The sequence below is a fragment of the Octodon degus genome, unplaced genomic scaffold, assembly GCF_000260255.1.
Source record: "Octodon degus isolate 3935 unplaced genomic scaffold, OctDeg1.0 scaffold00045, whole genome shotgun sequence".
Taxonomy (NCBI): Eukaryota; Metazoa; Chordata; class Mammalia; order Rodentia; family Octodontidae; genus Octodon; species Octodon degus.
The window spans coordinates 3,600,279-3,623,194 of NW_004524621.1; the positions used below are offsets into that span (position 1 = coordinate 3,600,279).

At 49.7% G+C, this 22,916-nt stretch overlaps 1 protein-coding gene across 2 annotated transcripts in view; it reads right to left on the reverse strand.

The window, feature by feature from the left end:
* Ubash3a (ubiquitin associated and SH3 domain containing A) overlaps positions 1 to 22,916 on the reverse strand; it is a 32,409-nt gene that overhangs the window by 4,595 nt on the left and 4,898 nt on the right. For both annotated transcript variants that reach the window (XM_023716035.1, XM_004631784.2), the window contains exons 3-8: positions 20,137 to 20,323; positions 18,335 to 18,533; positions 15,004 to 15,173; positions 13,112 to 13,320; positions 6,905 to 7,028; positions 623 to 722 (exon numbers count right to left, since the gene is read on the reverse strand). In XM_023716035.1, coding sequence (XP_023571803.1) covers positions 623 to 722; positions 6,905 to 7,028; positions 13,112 to 13,320; positions 15,004 to 15,173; positions 18,335 to 18,533; positions 20,137 to 20,323 — 989 coding nt within the window. The remainder of the gene's footprint in view (positions 1 to 622; positions 723 to 6,904; positions 7,029 to 13,111; positions 13,321 to 15,003; positions 15,174 to 18,334; positions 18,534 to 20,136; positions 20,324 to 22,916) is intronic.

The window sequence follows — 22,916 nt, forward strand, 5'->3', positions numbered from 1 at the left end:
GGATCCACACTTCAGGCAAGTTACAGTGGCAGCTGTCACCAACTGTAGTCCCTGGATGTGCTGTGTGGTATGGGTTGAACCTGAAAAGCTAAGGCAGCTTTGCCATGCATGAAGCCACTGCTCAAATACAGAGCCCCAGGGACCAAAGCCCACTTTGCCTGGCTTAGGCAGGTGGCCCAAGAGAAAATCATAGTGTTGCAAGCTAAGCATGGTGATGTCATCCCAGCACTCCAGGAGGCTGAGGCAGGAGGATTGCAAGTTTAAGTCAGGCTAGGCAGTTTACTGACTTAACCCTGTCTCAAAATAATAATAAAATAATAATAATAATAATAATAATAATAATAATAATAATAATGCCGAGGATGTGGCTCAGTGCAAATGTTCTGGGGTTTAATCCCCAGTATCCAAAATAAAAGTGAGAGGGTTGGTTCCTGATAAATAGCACCTGTCACCTTTGCAGGGGACACTGCCACACCATGCACCTGTGTATTCCAGCTTCCCTTGGAGCTCCTGAGCAAGCCCACACCTCCTGTGGTCCAGCAGCCACTGCATCTCAGCCATTGTAGGGAGTGGGGCTAGGGCTTTCACTCCAGGACCCAAGCTCACTCTATATCCTGCCTACCGTCCGGTGTGGAGCACTGTCGCAGCCAGCACTTCCCGAAGACCTGGTCCACTCGCTCCCCATGGCGCACCACCAGCACGCTCCTCCTCGCAATTGTGGCCTGCGTGGGAAGCCAAAGCCTCTTAGAGATGAATCGAATTGCCCCAGCAGTACCTGCTCTCCTGGTCATCGGCCACTGGCCTGGAGACCCAGGCCCCTGTGTGACCCGGTCACTATAGTGACAGGAACCTGGAACCATTTTAGTTTCATTCAACTTCTTATTTCCTGGGCAAGAGAGCATCCCAGAAATGAAAGTGAAAGGTTGGCTCACACTGTCACCCAGCAATTGCTCTCTTCCAAAACCATGTACCTCTGCAGAGATATTTTAGGACACTATCTCCATCCACCCTTATGTTATTACTATATATTTCCTGTCTACATATCTACCTGTCCATCCATGTATATTGCACCTATTGTCTCTTTTATGAGCAGTCTTCCTTTTCCAAGAAAGCCTCCAGTACTGCCTCTTACATAGAAAAGTTTTGAATACAACCAATATATACTCTCCTTTAGAATGTCTCTAAATGACTTATCACACCTAACAAAACATGTACTATACATTGTTTGTGGAACGGTCATGGGTTGAAGGCTTGGTCTCAGCCTGGGATGCTCCTGGGCAGGTGTCCCTCCATTTAAGAGGGAGGAGCCTGGTAGAAGGAAGTGAGGTCATGGAGGTGTGTCCTCGAAAAGGATGTGACTGTCTCCTTCTCCTTCTCTCTTTCCCCACATCTTTCCTTTGCTATGTTTCCTGGCTGTCACCATTGTGTCCTGTATGATACACTCAGAGAAACAGGGCCAAGAAAACTTTTGGACTCAAACCTTTAACAGCATGATCAGGAGAATGCTTTCTGTCTTTTAAAGTTGATATCTGAGGTGTTTTGTCACAGTAATGGAAAGATGACTGCTATAAGGTGGAAAATTTTGCATATTTTTGGTCCACAATTGTATGACTCAGTAGGCAGAGAAGCTGTGACAGAAGAACTGATTGTATTTTATTCAGTCTTTTCTCAGTGTAAGGGTGGGTGTACCAGGGACTGGAGGACTGGAGACTGGGACAGTCAGGGCACACCAGAGAAGCTGTTGGCTGCAGAACCTTATGTACAAGCTGGGACCTTCAGGGAAGGTGCTGAAGTTCACATCACCCTGGAAGGCACTGTGGGATAGTGCACATCACCTGCTCTGATCTCCTGGCCCTGGAAGATGTGCCCAGCCTCAGGCTCAGACATATGGGGACTGTTCTAGGGACAGATGTAGATGCCTTACCTCCACACAAGGACAGTGTGCTGCCTATGACCCTGAGGACTCAAGCCATTGCTGTTCCTGTGACAACTCCAGGAGACAGCTGACAGACAGACCAAGGGGCAGCCCACACCCCTCCCCCAAGAGCCATGTGTGTCCTTGGAATCAATGGGCAAACATAGAAAGATGCTTTGTAGAGAGGACAAGGACTGAGTGGACAGTGACAGCCACTGGAGGGTCAAGGAGCTCCTGGGAAGACAGGACTTAGCCATGCACCAGCTGAAGTCATCAGGATGGGCAGGGCCGGGTGGCATGGCAGGGGGCCGTCCAGTGTGCTTTGCCTGTTTATGTTTCAGCTTTGGCAGCACACTCCAGAGTGCAAACCCAAGAGCTTGGGTTTGGAGCATTTTTTTGCTGAGTTGAGGAGAGGTTCTCCTCTTTAGCCTAACCCATGCAGCAGCCTCCCACTACTTTCTGACTTGCCCTAAATCCTAGAGAGGAAAGTGCAGTGTCTTTAACATCTGCAGATCACGCCAGATCATGTTTGCTTCTGTGAACAGTGATGGAGCCAGCAGGCAGACTTCCCCTGCTCTGTGTCCTTGGTGTTGGAAAGCAGCTGATGATCGCTGGACGGGAGAAGGCCAGAGAATAGAGCAAAGAGAGGCTATATTGGCCTTCCTGGTACTCCAGGGATCAGCACCAAGGACAGCTCCAGATGCCTCCAGCAGACCAGGCTGACCCGGACAAAGGCCATTCCAGCTGCTCTGTGGACCAGATGTTCTTGGTGATTCCACTACTTGTGGCAGGTACAGGGACCACAGAGTCTGTGAGCCCAGAGGACACCCTGAGTCTTCACTTTTGGAGGGCTAGCTTTTTGAGCAGGGCTGGGCAGGTGCTTTGGGGATGAGGGCCCAGCTCCAGGGCACAGCTCTGAGGGGAACTTTGCCTTGCTGTTCTCCCATTCCAAAGTTTGGTGGTGCAGGAATCACCCATCCTGACAAGTTACTCTTGAGAAGATGCACTAGAACGATATGCATCTCCTCGCTCTGCAAGGACATGATGTGACCTGCATGTGCTGGAACTCAGCCTGCCTAGCTGAGGGCTGGCAGTGCTTTGGGCTGAGTTGCATTTGGTCCATTTTCTCCACTAGGTGACTCCAGAGCACTTTAACTTTGACTGTGAGAGAAATAGGGTAATGAGGTGAAAGAGGAGGGTCCTAGGGAATGGGATGGACCAGTGTCTACGGCAGTGCTGGGGGACCTATGGCATGCATGCCACAGCAGGTTCTTTGTGTCTCTGAAAGTTCTAAAAGGTTCACCATCACTGATGCAGAGTCTGTGGAGTGAGGTGGGACCCATAATCTCTCTAGGCAGACAGGGCTCTGTTCATGACTCAGGGCTCCATAACAAGACATCCCAAACTAGGAGACACAAAATGACAGGAATATATCCTCCCACAGTTCTGGAGCTCAAGAATTCAAGTCATGGCTGCAAAGCTGAGGTCCCCACAAAGGCTGTGTGAAGGTGGGGATCCAATATGTCCTCCCCAGATGCTCCTGTGTTAGAGGTATGGCTGCTGATGGGCTTTGGGAAGCAGATTGAATTATGAAAGTTGTAATCTAATCAGTAGACTAATCCACTCATGTGATCATAATTTGACAAAGGACGTGGTGCATGCCTGCAGGCTGGTGCTCACAGAGGCCAAGGAAGGAGGATTATAAATTCACTTCCAGCCTGGGCAACTTAGTGACTGAAGGAGACCCTGACTCTGAATAAAACATAAAGGGCTGGAAATGTAGCTTGGTGCCAATGTTCTGGGTTCAATCTTCTGCACTGGAGGGATGATCTTAATTTGATGATAGTATTGGAAGTTAGTAGAAACAAGAGGTGAAGCCTAGTTGAAGGGAGAGGGTGTCATGGGGATGTGACCTTGTGGACTACATCTGATCCCTAGTTCCTTCCTGTATGGCCTTCTCATCCTTCCTGGATGCATGAGTGGAGCAGCTTTCCCCCTTGCAGCCTCCATCATGTTGTTCGTCCTCATGAAAGCTCAAAAGCCATGGTCTGATAAGACCCTGGACTGAACCTCTGAAGCCATGAGCCAAGATATAAATTGTGGGGAGCATCCGAACCTCAAGATCGGTCACACATGTGGGGCTGGAGCACAGCCAGCCTGGGAACACAGTGTTGAGATGAGCCATTGAACAAGCTGCTTCAGCCTTGAGCTCATGAGTGTGAAGCGCCCCAGGCAAGCCAGGTGAATGGTGAATGGGTCCTGAGAATGTGAGGTGAGCTAGTTGTTAGGCAGAGGGCTTCACCTGACATCAGCCTGCCAAGTGTATAAATAAACGCACTGCAGTCATTGGGTTGTTCTTTTCTCCACCAAGAGAGAGGGTACCACCTGACCTCAGATTTCTGCATTTTCACTCTTGCTTTCATTCTTCACAGTCTGTCCCCCTTCCCACCTCGGGAGTTTCTCAAGAGCTGTGCTGGATGTAGCAATAAACCTGTCCTCCTTGAGGTTTAGTCTCCAAGCTATTTCATGACAGTGGCAGGTGGCACAGGCTTGAAGGGAAGCTCCTGTTTTCCTCCTGCAGGTGTTCATCCTCCCATGGCTGCCTTATGCCAATCTGTTCCTATGTGGCCACCTCTGGGTGTCTTTCTGGCCTTCCTCTTATAAAGACCATTGTGATGGTTTCTAAGGTCCCTCTGACCACCCAGGATCATCTCTCTCTGGCACTTAACTCTGGGGCTTCTACAAAGGCCCTGTCCTTATCAGGGCACATCTGTGGGCTCCAGGACCCACAGCTTCCTGTCTGTGGGTCCTTCATTTCAGCCACATTGCGCCGGCTATGAAGTAGAGGTGAAACCAGACCAAGGGAGGGGGTCCAGTTTGCCAGGAGGTGTATGTGCCTTTTTCCATCCACTTAAAGAACTAGTGGGTGCAGCACAGGCCTGACTTGAGGGACTTCTGTTTCTGGAAGGACACATTCCACAGAGAGGCCTGTGGGGCTTGCTCAAGTTCCTGAGGGTGATGGTATGTCCAGCCTGCACTGTCACCTGGTGAGGCAGGAGGTAGACAAGGAAAAGGCTGGAAAATGAGAGAAGATGAGGTGGTCTTGGAGCTTGCTTTCTGGGAATCCAGTGTCCAAGAAAAGAGTTGGGAAATAAAGGAGGGCCCAGCTTGGAGTGGATTTTGGTGACGAGACCCCCCTTCTGGGCCCTGTGGTTGTGGATACCATGGCAGTTCCTCTAAGGACCACACAAGGTCAAAATCTCCACCCTTAATAGAGGAGCTGAGTCAGGTTCCATTGAAAAAGCCATACCTTGGAGCAAAGCCTCAATCTTGCCAGCTTGAGACCTTCAGCTCCTGCAGGGCATTGAGCTCCTCCTACCGGCCTGCCCACCCTGTGGTATGGATACTGTCTTTTCCAAATGAATCATGGACCCTGATGCTGCACTTGGGTGTCCTGCTTAGTTCTTTGGCTAGGACATGAGGGGCCTGGACAGTACTCCAACATGGTAACACTGTGCTGGGAAGCCTGGGCAGAGGGGCTCTTTTCTGTCTACTTGTGGCTGGCAGGACCCTGGCTCCCTGGTCAATAGCTCCTGGGCCTGGGCCTCCTCTCTGGTTGAAGACTTGACTGTAGAGGATCTGAGTCATCTCCCAGTGCCTGGTGTCTCATGCTCAGCTCCTGATTGGGTCTCTAGTGGAGAGGACCCATTTCCAGAAAGGATGCTAGGGGAGTAGCTAGGGAAGTAGGAGCAATCCCACAGCCAAGGGCTGCAACAGCACACATTGATTCTCTTATAAGTGGAGCCCACAAGTCCAGGCCAAGCTATCAGCATTGCAGGTTCCCGGATGCCTTTGTCCTTGGCTGGCAAATGGTGTCTTCTCCCGGTGACCTCATGGGTCACTGCCTGTGTGTGCTGTGTCTCCTTCTCTTCTTATAAGGACATAGCTTGGGTGGATCAAAGCCTATGCAAGGGAGCTTATTTTACCTTAATTATTTCTATAAAAGCTGGTTCTCCAGATACTGTCATATTTGCAGGGCCACAGTGGGAATGAGAGTTTTGACATATGGATTCTGGGAACACAGTTAGGTGCATCATGGTGGTAAAGTTTTCTTCTGGTCATTGCACTATTTATCAAATGAGATTAGTGAGCCAGGTCTGATCCTGGCACTGAGACTCAGGGATGGGCTACATCATGGTAGTGACATCCTCATGATCTCCACGGCTCAGCCAGGACCCTCCTCTTAAGCTCCCAACATCAGCTCCCTCACCCTTCCAAGACCTGCTTTCAGACCTGTGAAATGAGTGGTAGGAATGCTGCCTATATTGATTGGGGTTGCTGAGAGGAGTGATCCTAACCTACTGTCTGCCGCACAGCAGGGTGCCGAGGGCCCAATTTGGAAACATGTGGCAGCTGCTCAAGAGCCAGCTGTGGGTGCTGGCCCTAGGGGTTACTTCTAAAGAAGGCCAAACTTCCAGTCAGAGGATGACCCTTCCCCCAGCGAGATGCCTGATGGCCTCGGGGGAACATGTAGCGCACTGTCCCTCTGCATCATGGGCTCCTGGATGTGTCTGTGTGAATGCCCAGACTCAAGATGTCCTTGCTGTGCCTTCGAGTCTGGCTCCTCCAGCCTGCAGTGCGGGTCCATATCTCTCCCCTCCCAGCCTGGAGAAGCTTTCTTTGGACATGGTCCTTAGTGCAGGAATTGGGATATTGTTATCCCTTTTCTTCCCTGTGTGGGGTCCTAGCACCATAACTTGTGTTGACTACAGCGTGAAAGTTGGGTCCCCTCTGGGAGGACAGACCACATGTAGCCCCCAGGGCTCTGGCCCTGCTGAGAAGCACACCATGCTGGTCCACATATGAGTCTACCCTAGGCAGTAGGAAAGTTGTCTATAGCCCAAAAGCCAAACCCAAGGATCCCTGCCTACCAAAGGGTTTTCAAAAGATAGTTTTACTTTTTGTCCTTAAGAAGTGGGATTCTATTACCTGCAAGTGCTGTATGCTGCTGATACTCCTGGATGTTGGAGAGTGGGGTTCTCTGTTCTGCCTGCCACTAGCTTCGGCATCCTTTCTGGAGTTGGCATCCATGGCTAGGCTGAAGGTGTATGTCCTGGGGGAGAAAAGAAATGGGCTGTGAACAGAGCTGCACCTAGTGCTGGAAACACAGTCTATGGCCTTTGAGGTACTTGCAAAGGTCCTGGGCCACCTCTGTGACAAGATCACCCAGAGTGCAGGACACAGCACATGCAAAGCACTCGGGACTCCAAATGGGAATCATAGGCATGTTTTATCACTTCTAGCACCTCCTGTGGTGCTTAATTTCATGGTCCACCTGCCAGGACACAGGGCCCTGGTAAGTGGGCAAACATTACCTTATTTTAGTCTTGGGGATTGAATCCTGGGTCTTCACTGGCCTACATTCTCAGCACTACTTTAAGTTGTTATTTTGAGACAGGTTCTTGCTAAGTCACTAAATCTTCCAGGCTGGATTTGAACTCTCAATCCTCTTGCCTCAGACTCTTAGGTGCTGGGACTACAGGTGTGCACCACCATGCCCAGCTGTAAGGCTATTTCACTCAGTGTGGCGAGTATTTTTTAAAGATGAGATTTATGTTTAAATCAGTAAACTGAGTAAGGCCCTCTGTGATGCAGGGAGGCCACATGCCATCATTCCAGGTTCTTAGTAGAAAATAGAAGGGAGTCCCTGAGGTACAAGGATGCCTGTGCCTGGTCATCTTGAGACAGCACCGGAGCAGGCCAGGTGATAAGGAATCACCCCTGGTCCAATGGATCTAGCAAAATGTCACAGGACAGACTTTCCTTTGGGAGCACCCAAGATAGATAGGGCATGGGGATGAGTCATAGGTAAGAACTCCAGGCTTTGGAGAAGGAAGAGGTCCCCAAAAAACGTGTGTATGGAAGGAATGGGCTGGGTGGTAAGGGAAAGGTAAGAAACAAAGAGCAATGGTCACAGGAATTCCCCTTCAAGCAGTAGAAGACGAGTGAGTCATTCACAGAGGATGAGATCTTCACGAACTCTTTAGAAACTATCTAAACCCACCATTCAATGGCCATCCCTACTTTTTATTTCTTCCACCCCTGTAGTCATGTGTAGTCTCTTTCCAGCCCCTAAATACTGCTACGGCTGGCACAGCCACACCAGTTTTGTCCTCAGCCTGCTCTGGGATTGTCCTGTTCCCATGATCAGGCCTGAGCTGTTCACTGTCTACATTTTGGTTTTCATTTTGATTCACTTGCATGTATGATTTTTGTAGTACTGAAGACTCAACTTGGCCTCCAGTACACAAGGAGACCTCCACCACTGAGCCACACTCCAAGTCCTTCTTAAACTTTGAGCTCTTGCTCCTGAATCTTGCATTGTCAGATGGCTGTAGCAGGTCACAGCTGCCCCAGGACAGCAGTGTTCACTGTGGCCCTGATGGTTCTGGTCCATGAGCAGACTCTAAGGGAGGGGCCGCTTCGCACACAGGGCCTCACATGCTGACACAGGAAATGGTGGTCGGTTTCTCTTCCAGAGGGCAGGGTGGGGACACCTGGACCTTGCTATCAGCAAGTGACATCTGTGAAGTTTGCCCTCAGTGCAAACCGAAGACGTCCCTTGGCTCCAAGTCGCAGCACAGTCAGGAAGAAGACAAGGCTGCGGCTTCGGGGGAGGAGGGAGGGGCCCCTGTGTGACATTTCTACTTTTTTCTTTCTCCATTCATCTGGGGCCTAGCTCACTGCACAGAGGCAGTAGGCTTTCAGCTTTAGCCCGGATCTCAGTGGGTGGTGTGGGAGGCTCCATGGACAACATCGCTACACTGGAGATGGGACCCTAAGCACTCACTAGCGCTGTTTTCTCAGCTTCAAGGCTGAGCTCTGGTACCTAGGCTGTCCCCCACCCAGGCCTCACCCTTGGCTTTGGGTAGCATCTTCTCCCCATGAGGTCCCTCTGGGCTTTGATGCCCTGTTCAAGGAAATGGGTTGGATCAGGGCTCACCAATGACCTCATTTTGCCCAAATTGCCTGTCTCCAAGTAGAGTCATATTGTGAGGTGCTGTGGGGCAGGACTTCAAACTGAATTTTGTGGAGTTTCAACTCAACCCATGGCTTTGCGTTTTTTTTAATCTGAGCTACTTACAACCAACCTACCTGCTTGGTCGTTTGGAAGTTGCTGAGTGCGTCTGTGGGCAGTGCAGAGTCCAAGGTCTTCCCTGGACTCAGGCCTTGGCCCTCTGCTGGGCTCTGCATCCTACTGTCCCACAGGCCTCCTGCACAGAGCGCCAGATCCCATGTAGCTCCCTGTGCTGCTTCTTGGGGATCACTGTCCTGCTGGCATGGGGCCTCACCGCAGTGCGGTGATTGGGCTGGGGACGGGCTGTAGCCCTGACACTCTGTTCTTGGACACCAGGGTAAGGTGTCCCTCTGGCCAAGCTTGCACTGCACATGTCCAGGGGAGGGGTGGTCGGTGGCCTTATTGAAGACCCACATGGCAAATCACTGCTGTCAGGATGACTTGGGACACCACAGGCTGATGGAGTGCTCATTAGACACCCTGCAGTGCCCAGTGGACCTTTATTTTTTCCTTTTGAGCAATTTTTAAAAAACATTTATTAATTCCTAGGAGAAACTTGTCTCTAGAGAGAAGCATCCCAGAGATGTCAGGCATAGAAGGTGGAGGGTTATTCTGGTGATGGGTGCTAGACACATTAACTGTGGAGTTAGTGATGACAGCCATGCCTGAATCTTCCACAGGGTCTTGCGGATTGCCTGGTGGGTCCTCGGTGACAATGGTCTCTCCATCTGGGGCAGCAAGAGACAGATGAGAGCCTAACAGGGCACCCAGGTGGCAGCCATGACCTACATGGTCACCAGGTCCCTCTCCAGGTGATGGACAGTGCCTCCTGATGCAGCCCTGGATGCCAGCAGCCTGTGACTTTGAAATAGCCCCCGGCCCCACATCTGTGTCTGCTCCTTCCAGGTCCTGGTCTGAAGGCATCTCTGTCCATGCAACTGAGGTATTTGTAGCAGAGCCACCTCCACTTCAATCCTAGAAATGGAAACTCTGAGTGTGGACCTCCCAGCAGCCAGATGTGGACAAACTTTGGCCCTGGTTTCAGCTGACTTTTTTATTCTTCCTTGGAACTGCCATGCCTGGTTCATTGATATTTTTTTAATAGAATGCTTGCTTTGGGCAATTAGTTGGGGATTAGAGTAGGGCAGAATCAAGCCCCATGGAAAGGTAAACCAGTTGCTTGATCTTCCTGTGCCTCAGTTTATTCACCTGTAAAAGGCAGCAACAGCACTGTCTGCTCTCGTGTTGCTGAAAAGAGCAATAAGCTGCTCAGGGCAAAGGCAGTGCCCAGTGCCTGGCACAGGTTGGGGTGCAGTGTTTTATGGGACTGCAAATATTCTGAAACTACTTAAAGCTGCTTAACTGAGCACATTCTGAGTCAGCACCTCGATGCCAAGTGCTGGGACTGTGGCTGCCAGTTCCTACCTAGGTTTGCTTTGTGGTCCCAGCAGGAAGTTGAACGCCTTTGGATGAGGACTTTAGAGAGCAGCACTGCCTGCAGAGCTGTCACGCAGGCTGGGGTCCAGTGGTGTGAGTGGGGTCCGCTGTTCAGTGTGCAGCCCACCAGCACCCGTGCTGCCCCTGCCTTGCAATGCACCCCTGGATATGTGCATGATGAACAGGACAGAACCTGATGCACGAGGAAGCGGTCGCCATCACCTGGCCTCCCTTTGTAAATATTGCCAGGAAAGACTTGCTTCACTTTTCTATCTCTAGAGCTAACTGGATTTTACCTGGTGTCTTCATACTTTGGTAGAACGAGCACCTATTAGGCACACAGAGCAGGGCCAAAGGGGACAGGAAATAGGACAGAAAGAGGAGCAGTGTCCCTGGTGCTGCTCTAAAGCGTTTACTAAATTATGTGGTGTTTAGCATAATGACTGCTCTAGTTCCGTCTGGCCAAATTTGTGTTTTTTAAACCATGATTTCCTGCAGGATCTAGTCATTTTCCCCAGTAGCTTCTAGTCACACCACTAGTCAGGCCTCTTTTGGGGGGAGTTAAATGATTAAAAACAAACATTTATTTTCAAAATGCACTGTTTGATAATTTGCTCAAAGCAGAAATCTTGTGATAGTATCGATTCCTTGACAGAGAACATGTAAGCGGCTGCCAAGGACCCCTCAGTTAAAATGGCATTGTTTGCATAGCTTTGTCTGGCCTACAAGCCTCCAGGGGATGAGGTACAGGAAAAAGTTCCCCGCACATGCGGATGCTGGAAGCTGTTTGTCTATAGAAATTGCCCAGGAGGTAGAGCTAAATACCTTTAGATTGGGTAGCTTGCAAATATATCTATGTTCAACTTAATAATTCATTCATTTGTAGGGGAAAAACACTAAAGGAGGCGGAGAGGGGTTTGAGGAAGTCTTAATTAAGCAAGGGTGTGGATCAGGGCAGTGGTGTGGGCTGTCCCTTCTGGAGACAGGGTTGCCCCTTGTCTGTCAGCAAGTTCTGATGGGGCCAGACACCCTTGCACATGATGAGGCGTTTCTGTTCCTCTACCCCTTGGGCTGTCACCAATTATCCCCCAACTGTCCCCTCACTGTCCGAATCATCAAAACTTGCCGGGACCTCTCCTCCTCCACCCCAATCCTCTGAGTTCTGCTACCTGATGTGCATGTCTGGAGGGCTCAAAGATCGCATAAAGCAGTTCCTGTAAATAAATCACATAGTGGATATATGCATGAACCTGCATGTGTGTTATGTACACTATTTCACATGTATTTTGTATTAGGTACATATATGTATGCACATGTAGTTCTATGCAGGTATAATATTTACATGTGTTTACAATATATATGCATAGCATAAAAATTACTGGCTCTTCACCAACTAAATTTTTATTAAGTTTGGTGTCAGGATCATGGGGATGCTCTAACAAATACTTAAAATATGCAGACAGTTTGGGGCTGGACAATGAGCAGAGGTGGAAGAATCGTTAGATGAATGCTAAGGAAAGCCCATGTCATCATGAGCTGAGGGCTCATAGAAGCTGGTGGTGGGGGCACCTGTAATCCCACTCTCTGGGAGGCTGAGGCAGGGGGATTGAATATTGGAGTCCAGCATGGGCAATTGAGAGACTTAGTGAGACTTTGACGCAAAATAAAAAAAATTAGAAAGAGGGAGCATGTAGCTCAGTGCAAAGGCCTTGGGTTTAGCCTCAAGTACTGACATCAAAAGTATGGATGTTAAAGATGCTGTTGGGAGGGCTCAGAAAGGAGTGAGAGGGGCCTCATGGGATGTGGGGACAAGAGGATTCTGTTACGTAGTAGAAACAAAATTGGGTGCAGGCATCGGTCGGCACTGGAACTTGTAAGTGATGGGGCAGCTAAGTAGCTGAGGATGCTTCTAAGCAAAAGATTGAAAGACATCATCATTTCTTCATGTTGCTCAGGGGACATGGGACAGGAGATGGCCAGGTTTCAAGGGGACCAGGAGACAAAGAGCACACAAATCCTCAGCCCTGCCAGATGCTAAAATTAAGAGGCTGAGGATGAGCAGGAGGAAGAGGCTCACAGAAGAATCTGGAGTTTCCAGGAAAGAACCTCTGTTGACCACCACGTGAGTGCAGGAGACGATCCCAGGCCTCAGAGGGGACCCCAGCCCTGGCCACACATCAGTGACAGCCTTGTGACTCCTGCCTAGAGGACCCAATTTAACTGAATCTGGCTCCTGATCCATGAAAATTCTGAGAAGTGTAGTTTGTTTCAGGTGCTGAGTTTGTGGGAAGTTGCCATAGAGGAATAGAGATCTACCAATGCACTTAGCAGTTAACAGTTTATGCACCAGACAAAAGACTCAGTGAGCCCAAGCTCAAGGCTTCTGAGGATGATGTCCAATGTTTGTAAGAAAGAAGAAGGTTTTTGCAATAATTGCCGGGGTTTACTGCCTCAGAAAAATAATATGAAGCAGTCTGTATTTCCTGAATGTTCTCAGCAGAAACCATGCATGGATGAAGCTACTCACTGGATCATTTTGTCAGTGTGTCCATAGTACTTTCAGTGACAAAAGAGTGTAGACATGATCCTCGCAGTGCACGCTGTCCCAGGAGCCCAGTGCCCACTGCCCCGGGTCTTCAGTGCCCAGGGCCCATATGCGCTGCAGCGGGGGCTGCACTCACCTGTGCTTGACCCAGGTATCTGCCTCACTGGCCCTCTCCGTATAGTTCTCCGGCAGGAAGCCCCGGCAGCCCGTGCGCTGTGAAGTCCCCAGGACCCAGCCCTCACTGGCTTCCTCCTGCTCGGTGGGGTCCACGAAGATGTAGTCACCAGGGCTGAGCATCAGCTCGTCCATGTTCTGGGGTTTGTACTGGAACAGGGCCCGCAGTGTCTGGAAGGAGACAGGAGGGGGTTTTGTATTTCCTCCAAGGTTTGCACTGGGAAGCAACAGCTGGAGCAGGGCTGCCATGTTTGGGCCTCACTTCCTTATTCCTCTGTGTTCTCAGGCACCAAGATCTCAAGATGACTTTGTCAAGTGATGTGTGGTGGAGAATATAATGCAGCATGGGACTCTGGGTGGATTTGGGGATGTATTTTGGTATCTATGTCTTTCATTCTTTTCTTTCTTTCTTTCTTTCTTTCTTTCTTTCTTTCTTTCTTTCTTTCTTTCTTTCTTTCTTTCTTTCTCTTTCCCTCCTTCCTTCTTTTCTTCCTTTCTCCCATCTTCCTTCCTTCCATACATATATCCATCCATCCATCCATCCATCCATCCATCCATCCATCCATCCATCCATCTTTCTACTCATCCACCATCCATTTACTCCTCCCTCCCTCCCTGCCTTCCTTCCAACCATGCATCCACTCACCCATCCATCCACCTACCCCCCCACCCATGCATCCATCTACTTCTTTCTTACACAGAAGTCCTTCAGCTGTCACTGTGTGTTCACACATGCCTTCCTTGGCACGGGGTGACTACAACCTCTGCGGATGGGGAACAGAGCAGATATAGCAGCACCTCAGGTTGTCATTTTCATCCACAAACAATGTGGTTCTCACACAGAGGCATTTGGCGAAATGTTTTTTTTTTTTTTTTGTGAACTCTGCATCCAGTGACGAACAGAACCATGACTGGCTGTCTTTGCTGCCCCAAAATGAACATGGCCATCTGTAGTGGCTGATACATTGTGTCAACTTGGCTGAATGCCTTGGTGGTTCCATACCCTGAGCCCTGGGTCCCGAGGACCAGCCCGAGGGCCAGCCCCAAAGTAATTCAGCATAAAAAGAGTGTATAAAGGGATTGAGAAAGGGTTCTGCACTCCACTTCCTTGGAGGAAGTTCAGTCTTCACAGTCAGCATGAACTTCATCTCCTGGCTTCCAGTGTAGACTCTTTGGCTTCCGGCTTGGATCCTTCAGCTTTCCATCACAGATTCTTCAGTCTTTCACCGCGGACACATCTGCTGACTGACAGACTTGCATGGAGCACAGCAGTGAGCTTCAGACCTGGGGACTGAATCCTTCAGGCAGGGTGTGCAGATGCCCTCTTCACACTTGCTCATCTGACTCTGCGGCTGACCATCATAAGTCAATCTTGTAATTTCTTGTACATTTGTACAGCTTGTGTTCATATCTATTCCTTGTATTATATCTGTATTGTATCTGTTTCACCTGTAGTAAAACCCTGCCTTATGTACCATCTTTTCCTGAATGGGAACGAATTAAGTTTGTGCACAGAAAGACCATCGTACTTACCCTGGGTCTGACAGGAGCATGCTAAGATTTCTTTTTGCCAATCAATTTGTAGGAGAAGGAACCCAGGAATGAGCTATATCTAAATCATCCCATAAAAGGAAGTAAAAAGAAGCCACGTGGCCAGACATCTTTCTAGCAGCCCTTTCTAATACTACCAGAAATGCTTCTGTTCCATTGAAATTTCAGGCACCTTAAACTCATGCACAAAGGAGCACTCACTCCCACTGCACAGAAGGGGATGTGTGGGGAGGGGCAGAATCCCTTCTCCCACGGGGCCAGTGCTGTCACCCCCGTGCTCCAGAGAGGAGGTCTGGCACTCACCTGATAGTGCACAAAGCGCATGTCCCGGGAGAACAGAGCTGCTGTCCACTGGCAGGAGTGGCTGGGGTGGATGGCTCTGGCCAGCTGCTCCAGCGTCCTCTGGTGGTGGGGGTAGAACTTGTGGGCCAGCGTCAGGTGCAGCTGCTTGGTGCATGGCTTCACGCTGCAGTCTGGGGGTCAGGAAAACACAGGGTGGTCAGCACGGGCCTCACACATGGTGCCTCACCTCCATCCACGGTGGCCTCTCTTCATGGTGCTTCCTGCACGGGCGAGGAAGGGCTCTCATTGGAACCTGGGTACCCTGGCTGCAGGATGCAGTCAGATACAGGGGAATTTTTGAGGGGAGGAAAGAGAGAAAGTCATAGAACTGTGGCTCAGGGCCTTCAAGGTCCTGTGGGTGAGCTGGTCAAACACTTGATGAAACACACAGTGCACAGCCTCCTCAAAAGTCTTAGGGTGTGCACAGGACTCAGCACCCCAAGAACCAGACTTTAGTTTGGTGGCTTTCTGTTCTGTGAGAGTACCTGGAAAAAACTCCCAACTATAATGTAGCCAGGCATGGTGGTACCTACCTAATTCTAGCACTCAAGAGGCTGAGGCTGGGGCATTGCCCAAGCTTAAGGCTGCCCTGGGCTACTGAGTGAATTCAAGGCCAGCCTGAATTGCATACAGACCCTATCCCCTACCCCACCCCCCAAAAAAAAGCACAGTGTCTCTGCTATATGAGAAACCTGGCTGAGCTGGCTGAGCTGGCTGAGGCCCAGGTCTTTGTGGATGGCCTCTGTCTTCCCTTGTCCTAGCCTCCTTGCAGGCTCTCAGGCCAGTGAATGGTGTGGCTGGTGTTACCAGAGCAACCCATTCCTGATGTCAGCCAGGCCAGACACAGTTTACATTCTGGGTGTCAGGGGAGCACAGCATAGCCCTTGCTCTTGGGGGAGCCAGGCTTCTGGCCCCTTCTGCCCTTTCTAGCCGGGTGGGTGTGGCCAGCTGTGGCTGCTTGCCTCTGCTTCAGGCTCAGGGACCAAGTAGCAGCGTGTCTCCCACTGGCTTCTGCAGGCTGGCGGGGCATGGGAGTAGCTGCCCACATGCTACACCATTTGCTTACGATTGAACACTCCTTCACTTCTAAATCTCCAGTAAGATGCAGGCTGCCCTTGTGAGCCCTGTGACCACCACACCTCGTCTTCTGTGGACTCTGCCATACTCACACAACCTAAGTGGATGGGTGCACAGCCTAGGCAGTGTGTTTGTGTGTGGGGGGGATCTGTTCCCAGGTCAACAGCACCCCTGGGAGGGTGGGCTTGGTCCAAGTCACCACACAAAGGAGAGACCCAGCCTACTTGCCAGGTGCAGCAGCACAAACCTGCAATCCCAACATGCTAATGGCTGAGGCAGGAGGGTCCCTGGGGCTTTGAAGTCAATCAGGGCCACATAATGAGATCCTGTCTCAACACCTCTGCTGAAAAGAAAGGGAGGCCTAGGCTGGCCATCATCGGAGAACATGGAGGAGTCACACTGGCTTCTGAAAGGACCCTGTGTCTTCACTCCGAGGCCTGAGACCCAGGGCCTGCCGCACTGGGATGCCAGGTGGATGGTGCCTCGTGCACTGGCCTGACAGGGGCTGTGGACACAGCCGAGCTGTGACTGGCTGCTAGCTCACCACCAGGGAGGACACCAGCCCCCTTGGGGTCAGGCTGAAGTGTGAGCTGGGAAAGCAGGGCAGAGCTCACATGAGGCCAGGGCTTGGTATAAGGTCACAGCCGCTGTCCTGGAAAGCTTAGCGGGAAGCCTAGGTGCTGCGAGGAAGCCGAGTGAGTGTACTTCCCGGCTTTAGCAGTTCTGGTTCTGCTGTGAAAAAATGCAGAAATACTTTCTTTTTCCACAGTTCTAGAGGCCAGAAGTCCAACTACAAATCGTTAGCAGGGTGCCCTCGGACGGCTGGGGGAGGGGCTGCCTTGACTCCCAGTTGAGGTGGCCCCAGCAGTGGGGCTGAATGACATCAGGCCACCATCTGCCCCTGCTGTTCTCGGCTTCCTTGTCTTCATCTCTGAGTCCTCTCCTCTCTTATGACACCCATCACTGGGTTTAGGGCCTGCACTCACCCAATGACTGCATCTTAGTTAAGTGCATCTGCAGGGAGACTGTTTCCAACAAGGTCTCTTCTGAGGTTCCTAGTGGATACAACTCATCAGGGGATTCCACTGAACCCAGCACAGTGACTTTGGCAGGGACTTTAGTCCCTGTGCTTCAGTCTTCTTGTTTTAAGGTGAGGCTCATGAGTCCTACCTGAGGATATGAAAAGTAGTGAAAGCCTGGGGCTTTCTGGCCCCTGGGCAAGAGTCATGCTGGGTGTTAGGCAGGCCCTGGCCGAGGATCACCTTCAGCTACCATCTTTTTTCATTTCCAATCTGAGTTCCTCTATACTTTTCTGCAGCTGTTTCTTTATTTCAGAAGCCGTTGATTCATTGATTTCAGTTGTGTGATTCCCACTTTGTTCTGTGTTAGTGTCCTCTGCACTTGTTATGGGTGGACTTGGGTTCTGAGATTGCATTTTGTTCCTTCTCGTCATTTTGTGTAGCACTGTCTTCTGACCTTTGTTGTAGAGCTTTGGTGCAGTTATAACTTTAGCACCTACTGAAGTTCAGGTGTAGATCTACAAAGTTTGGATTTATCCAGCTGTGCCTGGCTTGGGTCTGGCTGCTGTGCTCAGCTCCTTCCTGCTGCTGCCCTTGGGGGTGAACCTGTTGTGCCCCTCTGGCAAGATGTTCTGCTCCTGGACTAGCTGGGTGGTTCTGTCCCCTACACTCTCTGCAGGTATTGCAGCTGCAGGGTTTCACCCCAGGCCTGTATGCTAGGCCTGAGCTGAGTCTGGAGGGGACAAGGTGGAGTAGCGGGGAGAGGGGAAGCTGTCCCACACACTCACTGGGCCTGGTCTAGGACTGAATCTGGGGGTTCCCAGAATGCAACAGAAATTCCTACTCGGTGGGCAGGGTGGGGGGTAGTACGGAGTGGTAGGGGGCGTCCCAAGGGGGTGAAAGAGGGTCTCACCCACACTGCGCCTGGGCTGGGACCGGTAGGTCCCACCGGTGCAGGGTAGCCGGAAGCTCTCCCACACACTCACCGGGCCTGGGCTAGGACTGGATCTAGGGGTTCCAGAATGCGGCAGAAATTCCTACTCAGCGGGCAGGGTGGGCGAGGTGCTGCGGATTGGTTGGGGGCGTCCCAAAGGGGTTGAAGAAGGTCTCACTCCCGCTGTGCCTAGGCTGGGACCGGTAGGTCCTGCCAGCACAGGGTAGCCGGAAGCTCAGCTACCATCTTGTGGGCTGCTTACCTGCCAAGATTGCTGCCTCGGTGGCGAACGCCATGGCAAATTCCCGGATGACATCTGCGGGGCCGTCGTTAATGAAGAAGCCAAGGTAGCTGATGGAGGAATGGAGCACCAGGGGAATGGTGGCCGGGAAGGATGCCAGGACCCTGTCCCCTGCCCTCTTCAGAGCCTCGTACAGGCATTCCACCTTCTGGTCTTCACACTGAGGGAGGAGAGAGAGCAAGCGCCTTCCTCGCCTCATGTTCCAGAGAACCTGCTCGAATGTCTGCAGAATCACGGGCAATAGGTGCCAGGCACTGCTCTGACCCTGTGCACCCAGTTTGTCCAATGATACCACTTAGGACAGTGATGGCACACTGCTTCCTCCCTTGCTTTCAACACACTCATCAACCTCTGGCCACTTCCTGAAGCAGCTCTGCAGTCCTCTTTCCTGAGGGCCTTCATGAGGTGTGATGAAAGACACAGGGACTGCCTCTGCTGAGTGCCATCCAAGGCAGCTTGTAAAACTGCAAAGCTGCATCCTTATCCAGATCTGGTAGTGTGTGACTGCCGACTCCTCCCCAAAGGCAAAATAACCGTGCAAGAGAAATGACCTGATTCCACTGAGGACACTGAGGTAGCCAGCATAGCTCAACTAAAGACACTCAGGAAAGAGGACTCCAGAGCTGCTGCAGGAAGTGGCGAGGATGGTGGGACTGGTGTGTATGTGATACCAAGGGGAGGACTCTGAGCGGAGTCATGGCACTATGTCTTTTCCTGTGATAAATTTCTGAAACTCATAGAATCCCTGTATTTCTTATTGTACCATGTGACCCACTCAGTTTGTACCTGGGATCTGCCCTAAATCTGATGCTGGTTTTCTAGCTCTTTTAGGTAAAACTCTTTTCTTATGGGATCACCTTCAAGTGCCCAGGTTGGGAGTCCCTTGTGGCTCTGTCCCTTCCCCAAGTCCAGCTGGCCTGGTCCTGCTTTCTCAGACTTACCCTCAGCCTCACGCCCCACCCTCAGCCTCACCTCCCAGCCTGGCCTTTTCTCTTGCCCTTGGGTGCTCAGCTTTGCTTGGGTTGCAGCTGTCTTTGCTTTTTTTTTTTTTTTTTTTTTTTTTTTGAGACACGGTCTCTCGAGGTAGCCCAAGCTGGTCTTGAACTCACTATGGAGAGCAGGCAACTGAACTTGCAGTGCCTGAGCCTTCTGAGTTCAGGGCTTTAGGTGTGTGGCACTGCTTTTGTCCCTTCTTCTCTGGCACAGGGAGGTACAAGGGCTGTCTGTCTGTCCACATCTTCCTGCCACCTCCTTTTCTGTCAAGCAGCCCAGGTCTAACTTTCTAGCCCACTGAGATGCTCCTATTCAAATGTCTTCTACATAAAGTGGTGGCCCTGGGAGAGGGATAGGACCTGTGTCTGTGACCATCCCTCGGCTACCTGTTCTTCAGCTGATGTGTCACATGGTGAGGAAGTTCCTACTCTAAGGACCATGTGGCCTCTGGGGAATAAGGACAAGGAGTATATCTGCAGTCCCTAACTGACTCAGGCTGCACCTTCACAGGACAGGAAATGTCCCTGGGGACAGACAGAGAGCGGATACTGTACCAGACACCACCTTCTCTGGAGATGGGAATAAAAAGAGAGGGAATAAATGAGTGTGGTCCTTCAGGGAGAAAAGGAGTTGACCAACTGCAGGACAGGTTTGTGTACACAAGAGAACCACTGATACTGCAGACCTGGCCCACCCCATTGTGACAAGCCAGTTGTGGCCTGTCACGGCCTCACTATTCCGTGCTGTTGGCTGCCTGTTCGCCAACTCACCGTGAAGAAGTCGCAGAGGGTCACATGTGGGAAGACCTCGTGGGCCCTGTTCTTGGCACACTGCTGCTTGCTCTTGCTCCAGAACTGCTGAAGCTTCTCAAGCAGTGGCCCAGAGGGACAGAGGAAGAGGCCGAACTCCTGGGGGATGGGGTCGTCAAGGGACGGGTCACTGCAGTGGCAGTGCAGCCTGCAACAGAGAATGGGCCACCTTCACCTGGCACTGCCCCCAAGGCGGTCCTCGAGGACACAAACCCGTGGGAGCAACATCACCATCATCCTGTCCCTGGGCTGAGCCTGTGCTGCAGCTGAATCCGAGAGAGCAAAGCAAAGTGGCAGGATGACCCTGACCCGGGATTCTGGTGGCCTCTGTGAGGTCCTGGTGACACTGCGGCCGTGTTAGCAAGTTTTATGGAAAACAATTCACATTTTTGTTCTATGACAAACTTCAAATTACATGTTGAAAATCAGGAAAAGAAAAAGTAGGTGCATTGGGTGACTATTATATTTTCTTTCAATTCAAATTTACTTCAGATAGAAGCAAAATGATGTATAATGCAAGTCTCTTTTAATAATAAATATAGAAATGAAAACAGCCATGAGAGATCATTTTTCCTATTAATTAAATTAATGAAGAAGATTTTCCCAAGGAATAAAAATGCCAGGGTGTCAAAGGTACAGCAAGACTGAAAGATGCTGTGAGCCTCCATAGAACACAATTTACCGATGTGTCAAGCATCTTAAAATACCCTGGCCTTTCAGCTAATAGTCTTCTTGGGAATGTCTCCCTGGCAGAAAAAGAAGAGTGTAAGAAAGGTTCACACCTGAGATATGTATCGTATGGCTATTTATAATGGAAAGTATAAAAAGATACTTAAATGACAGGAAATCTACTTATCATGTATTAAAAATAGTGATTTTAAGAATTTTCCAGTGATGCAGAGAGATGCTTATGGCTTGATTGATATTAGGGTAGAAAGTTCTGTGTGGACACACAGGCCTTGTTGATTATGCTCAATTCATTCCCTTTCATAAGGTAAGCATGCTGTGATCAGTAACTATGGTGAATGTTTGCATTTTAAAAATTTATAATAAAACACATATTGTCATTTAGCCTCCTCAAAATCCTCTTCCTATACGGCTGCATTCTCTTAATTCAATGAATAGAAAGATTTGTTCTAATAGTGTTTGTGGACAGGATATCATGTCCTCATCTTGTACAATGAATAACCACTAAGACAACAATATGCAATGCATTAATTATTGAAACTGTGCTAGTAATTGGTCATGAAACTGTCTCATTGCTATTTGTTTCTCAATAAAATTATTATTATTATTATTATTATTTTGCGGAACCGGGGATTGAACTCAGGCCCTTGCGCTTGCCAGAGAAGCACTTATTCCACTGAGCCATCTCCCTGGCCCTGTAATAAAATTATTTTTTTTTTTTAAAAATCCTCCTCCTTACCTCGAATGCACTCATCCCATTTCGCCTGCCACTTCTCGCAGCAGCTCTGAGTCCTCTTTCCTGAGAGTCTTTGGTTGCACTGTCCTGGCTGCCTGCATGTCCTGAATCAATCCTAAGCATTACCTTTTCTTGGTTATTTTGACTCTGGGGAGAAGCGGAGGCCGCACTATCCCAGATCCAGCAGCTGACGTGGGTGAGGACACAGCATCATGTTTTCATGAGCTACCTTTCTGTTGGGTGGTGCTCAGCCACAGCAGTCACTGTATTTTTGATGACACCTCATAAAGACACTCAGGAAAGAGGACCCCCAAGCTGCTTCAGAACCATGGAAGGCAGAGGGAATGTTTTGAGGGAGATCCACGGCAAGATGCTTTTTACTGTAATAATTATTTTGAATTGAAACATTCACTGTATATTTCGGTCACATTTTGTGTAGAGGCAGCCATGCCCCTTCACACCTTGAGTTCATTCTTATCCCTTTCCAGAGTTAATCTCAATGAAGAATTAGCTTTGTTTTCTAATAGAAATTTAAGTAACAGATCTGTAGACAGCACAGTGAGTGTTTTATGTAAATCAGAGCTGCTGTTCAAATTGTTCTGCAACCTGTATTTTCTGCTGCAAGTCAAACATGCCAATAGGAGGACATGCAGTGTGTTTGCAGGCGTGGATGGTCAGAGGCGGAGTCATGGCCCGTCATACACACATGCAATACTGCGTTTGTCCGCTCTGTGTTCATTAGCATGCAAATTTCTTTCCTCTTTTTAAACCTTCTCAATGCTAAGGTGAATGAAGGTAGGAGACAGGAAAAGGAGTGTTGCGGGACTGTCCTGCTACAATGTTGTATATGGTTAGATTTCTGGACTTATGTATAAACATATATATAATTCTTTATTCCTATTTTTAAAATATACTTTAATTTTTTACATTTTGTTTCATTATATTCTGTAGGGACTTAAAGTTTAACATATCAATACTTGATGAAAAATACCTGTTCCATGTTATGCCTAAGATGTTTGATATTCAGACAGATAGCAAGGTTGTACTCAACAGCCTAGGTTGTATGGTAATAACAATAAGCTTCTCTGCTGGAGGGTTAGCAGCCTAAGTTTGCAGACCAAAATTAGAGAAAAAGGAGGGCTGCAAAGAAAGCCAACATTTTGGCCCTAGCCTTCCAAGGTCAATTAAGACTCAGGGCATATGAGAACTTGTACTGTAACATCATGTAACTCAGTTGTGTCCCAAATTTTCTGATCAAGGAGATTATGAGGCCAAAGAGGAAAGTGATCGATGATGTAGAGTGTGCCTAAGGAGAGTC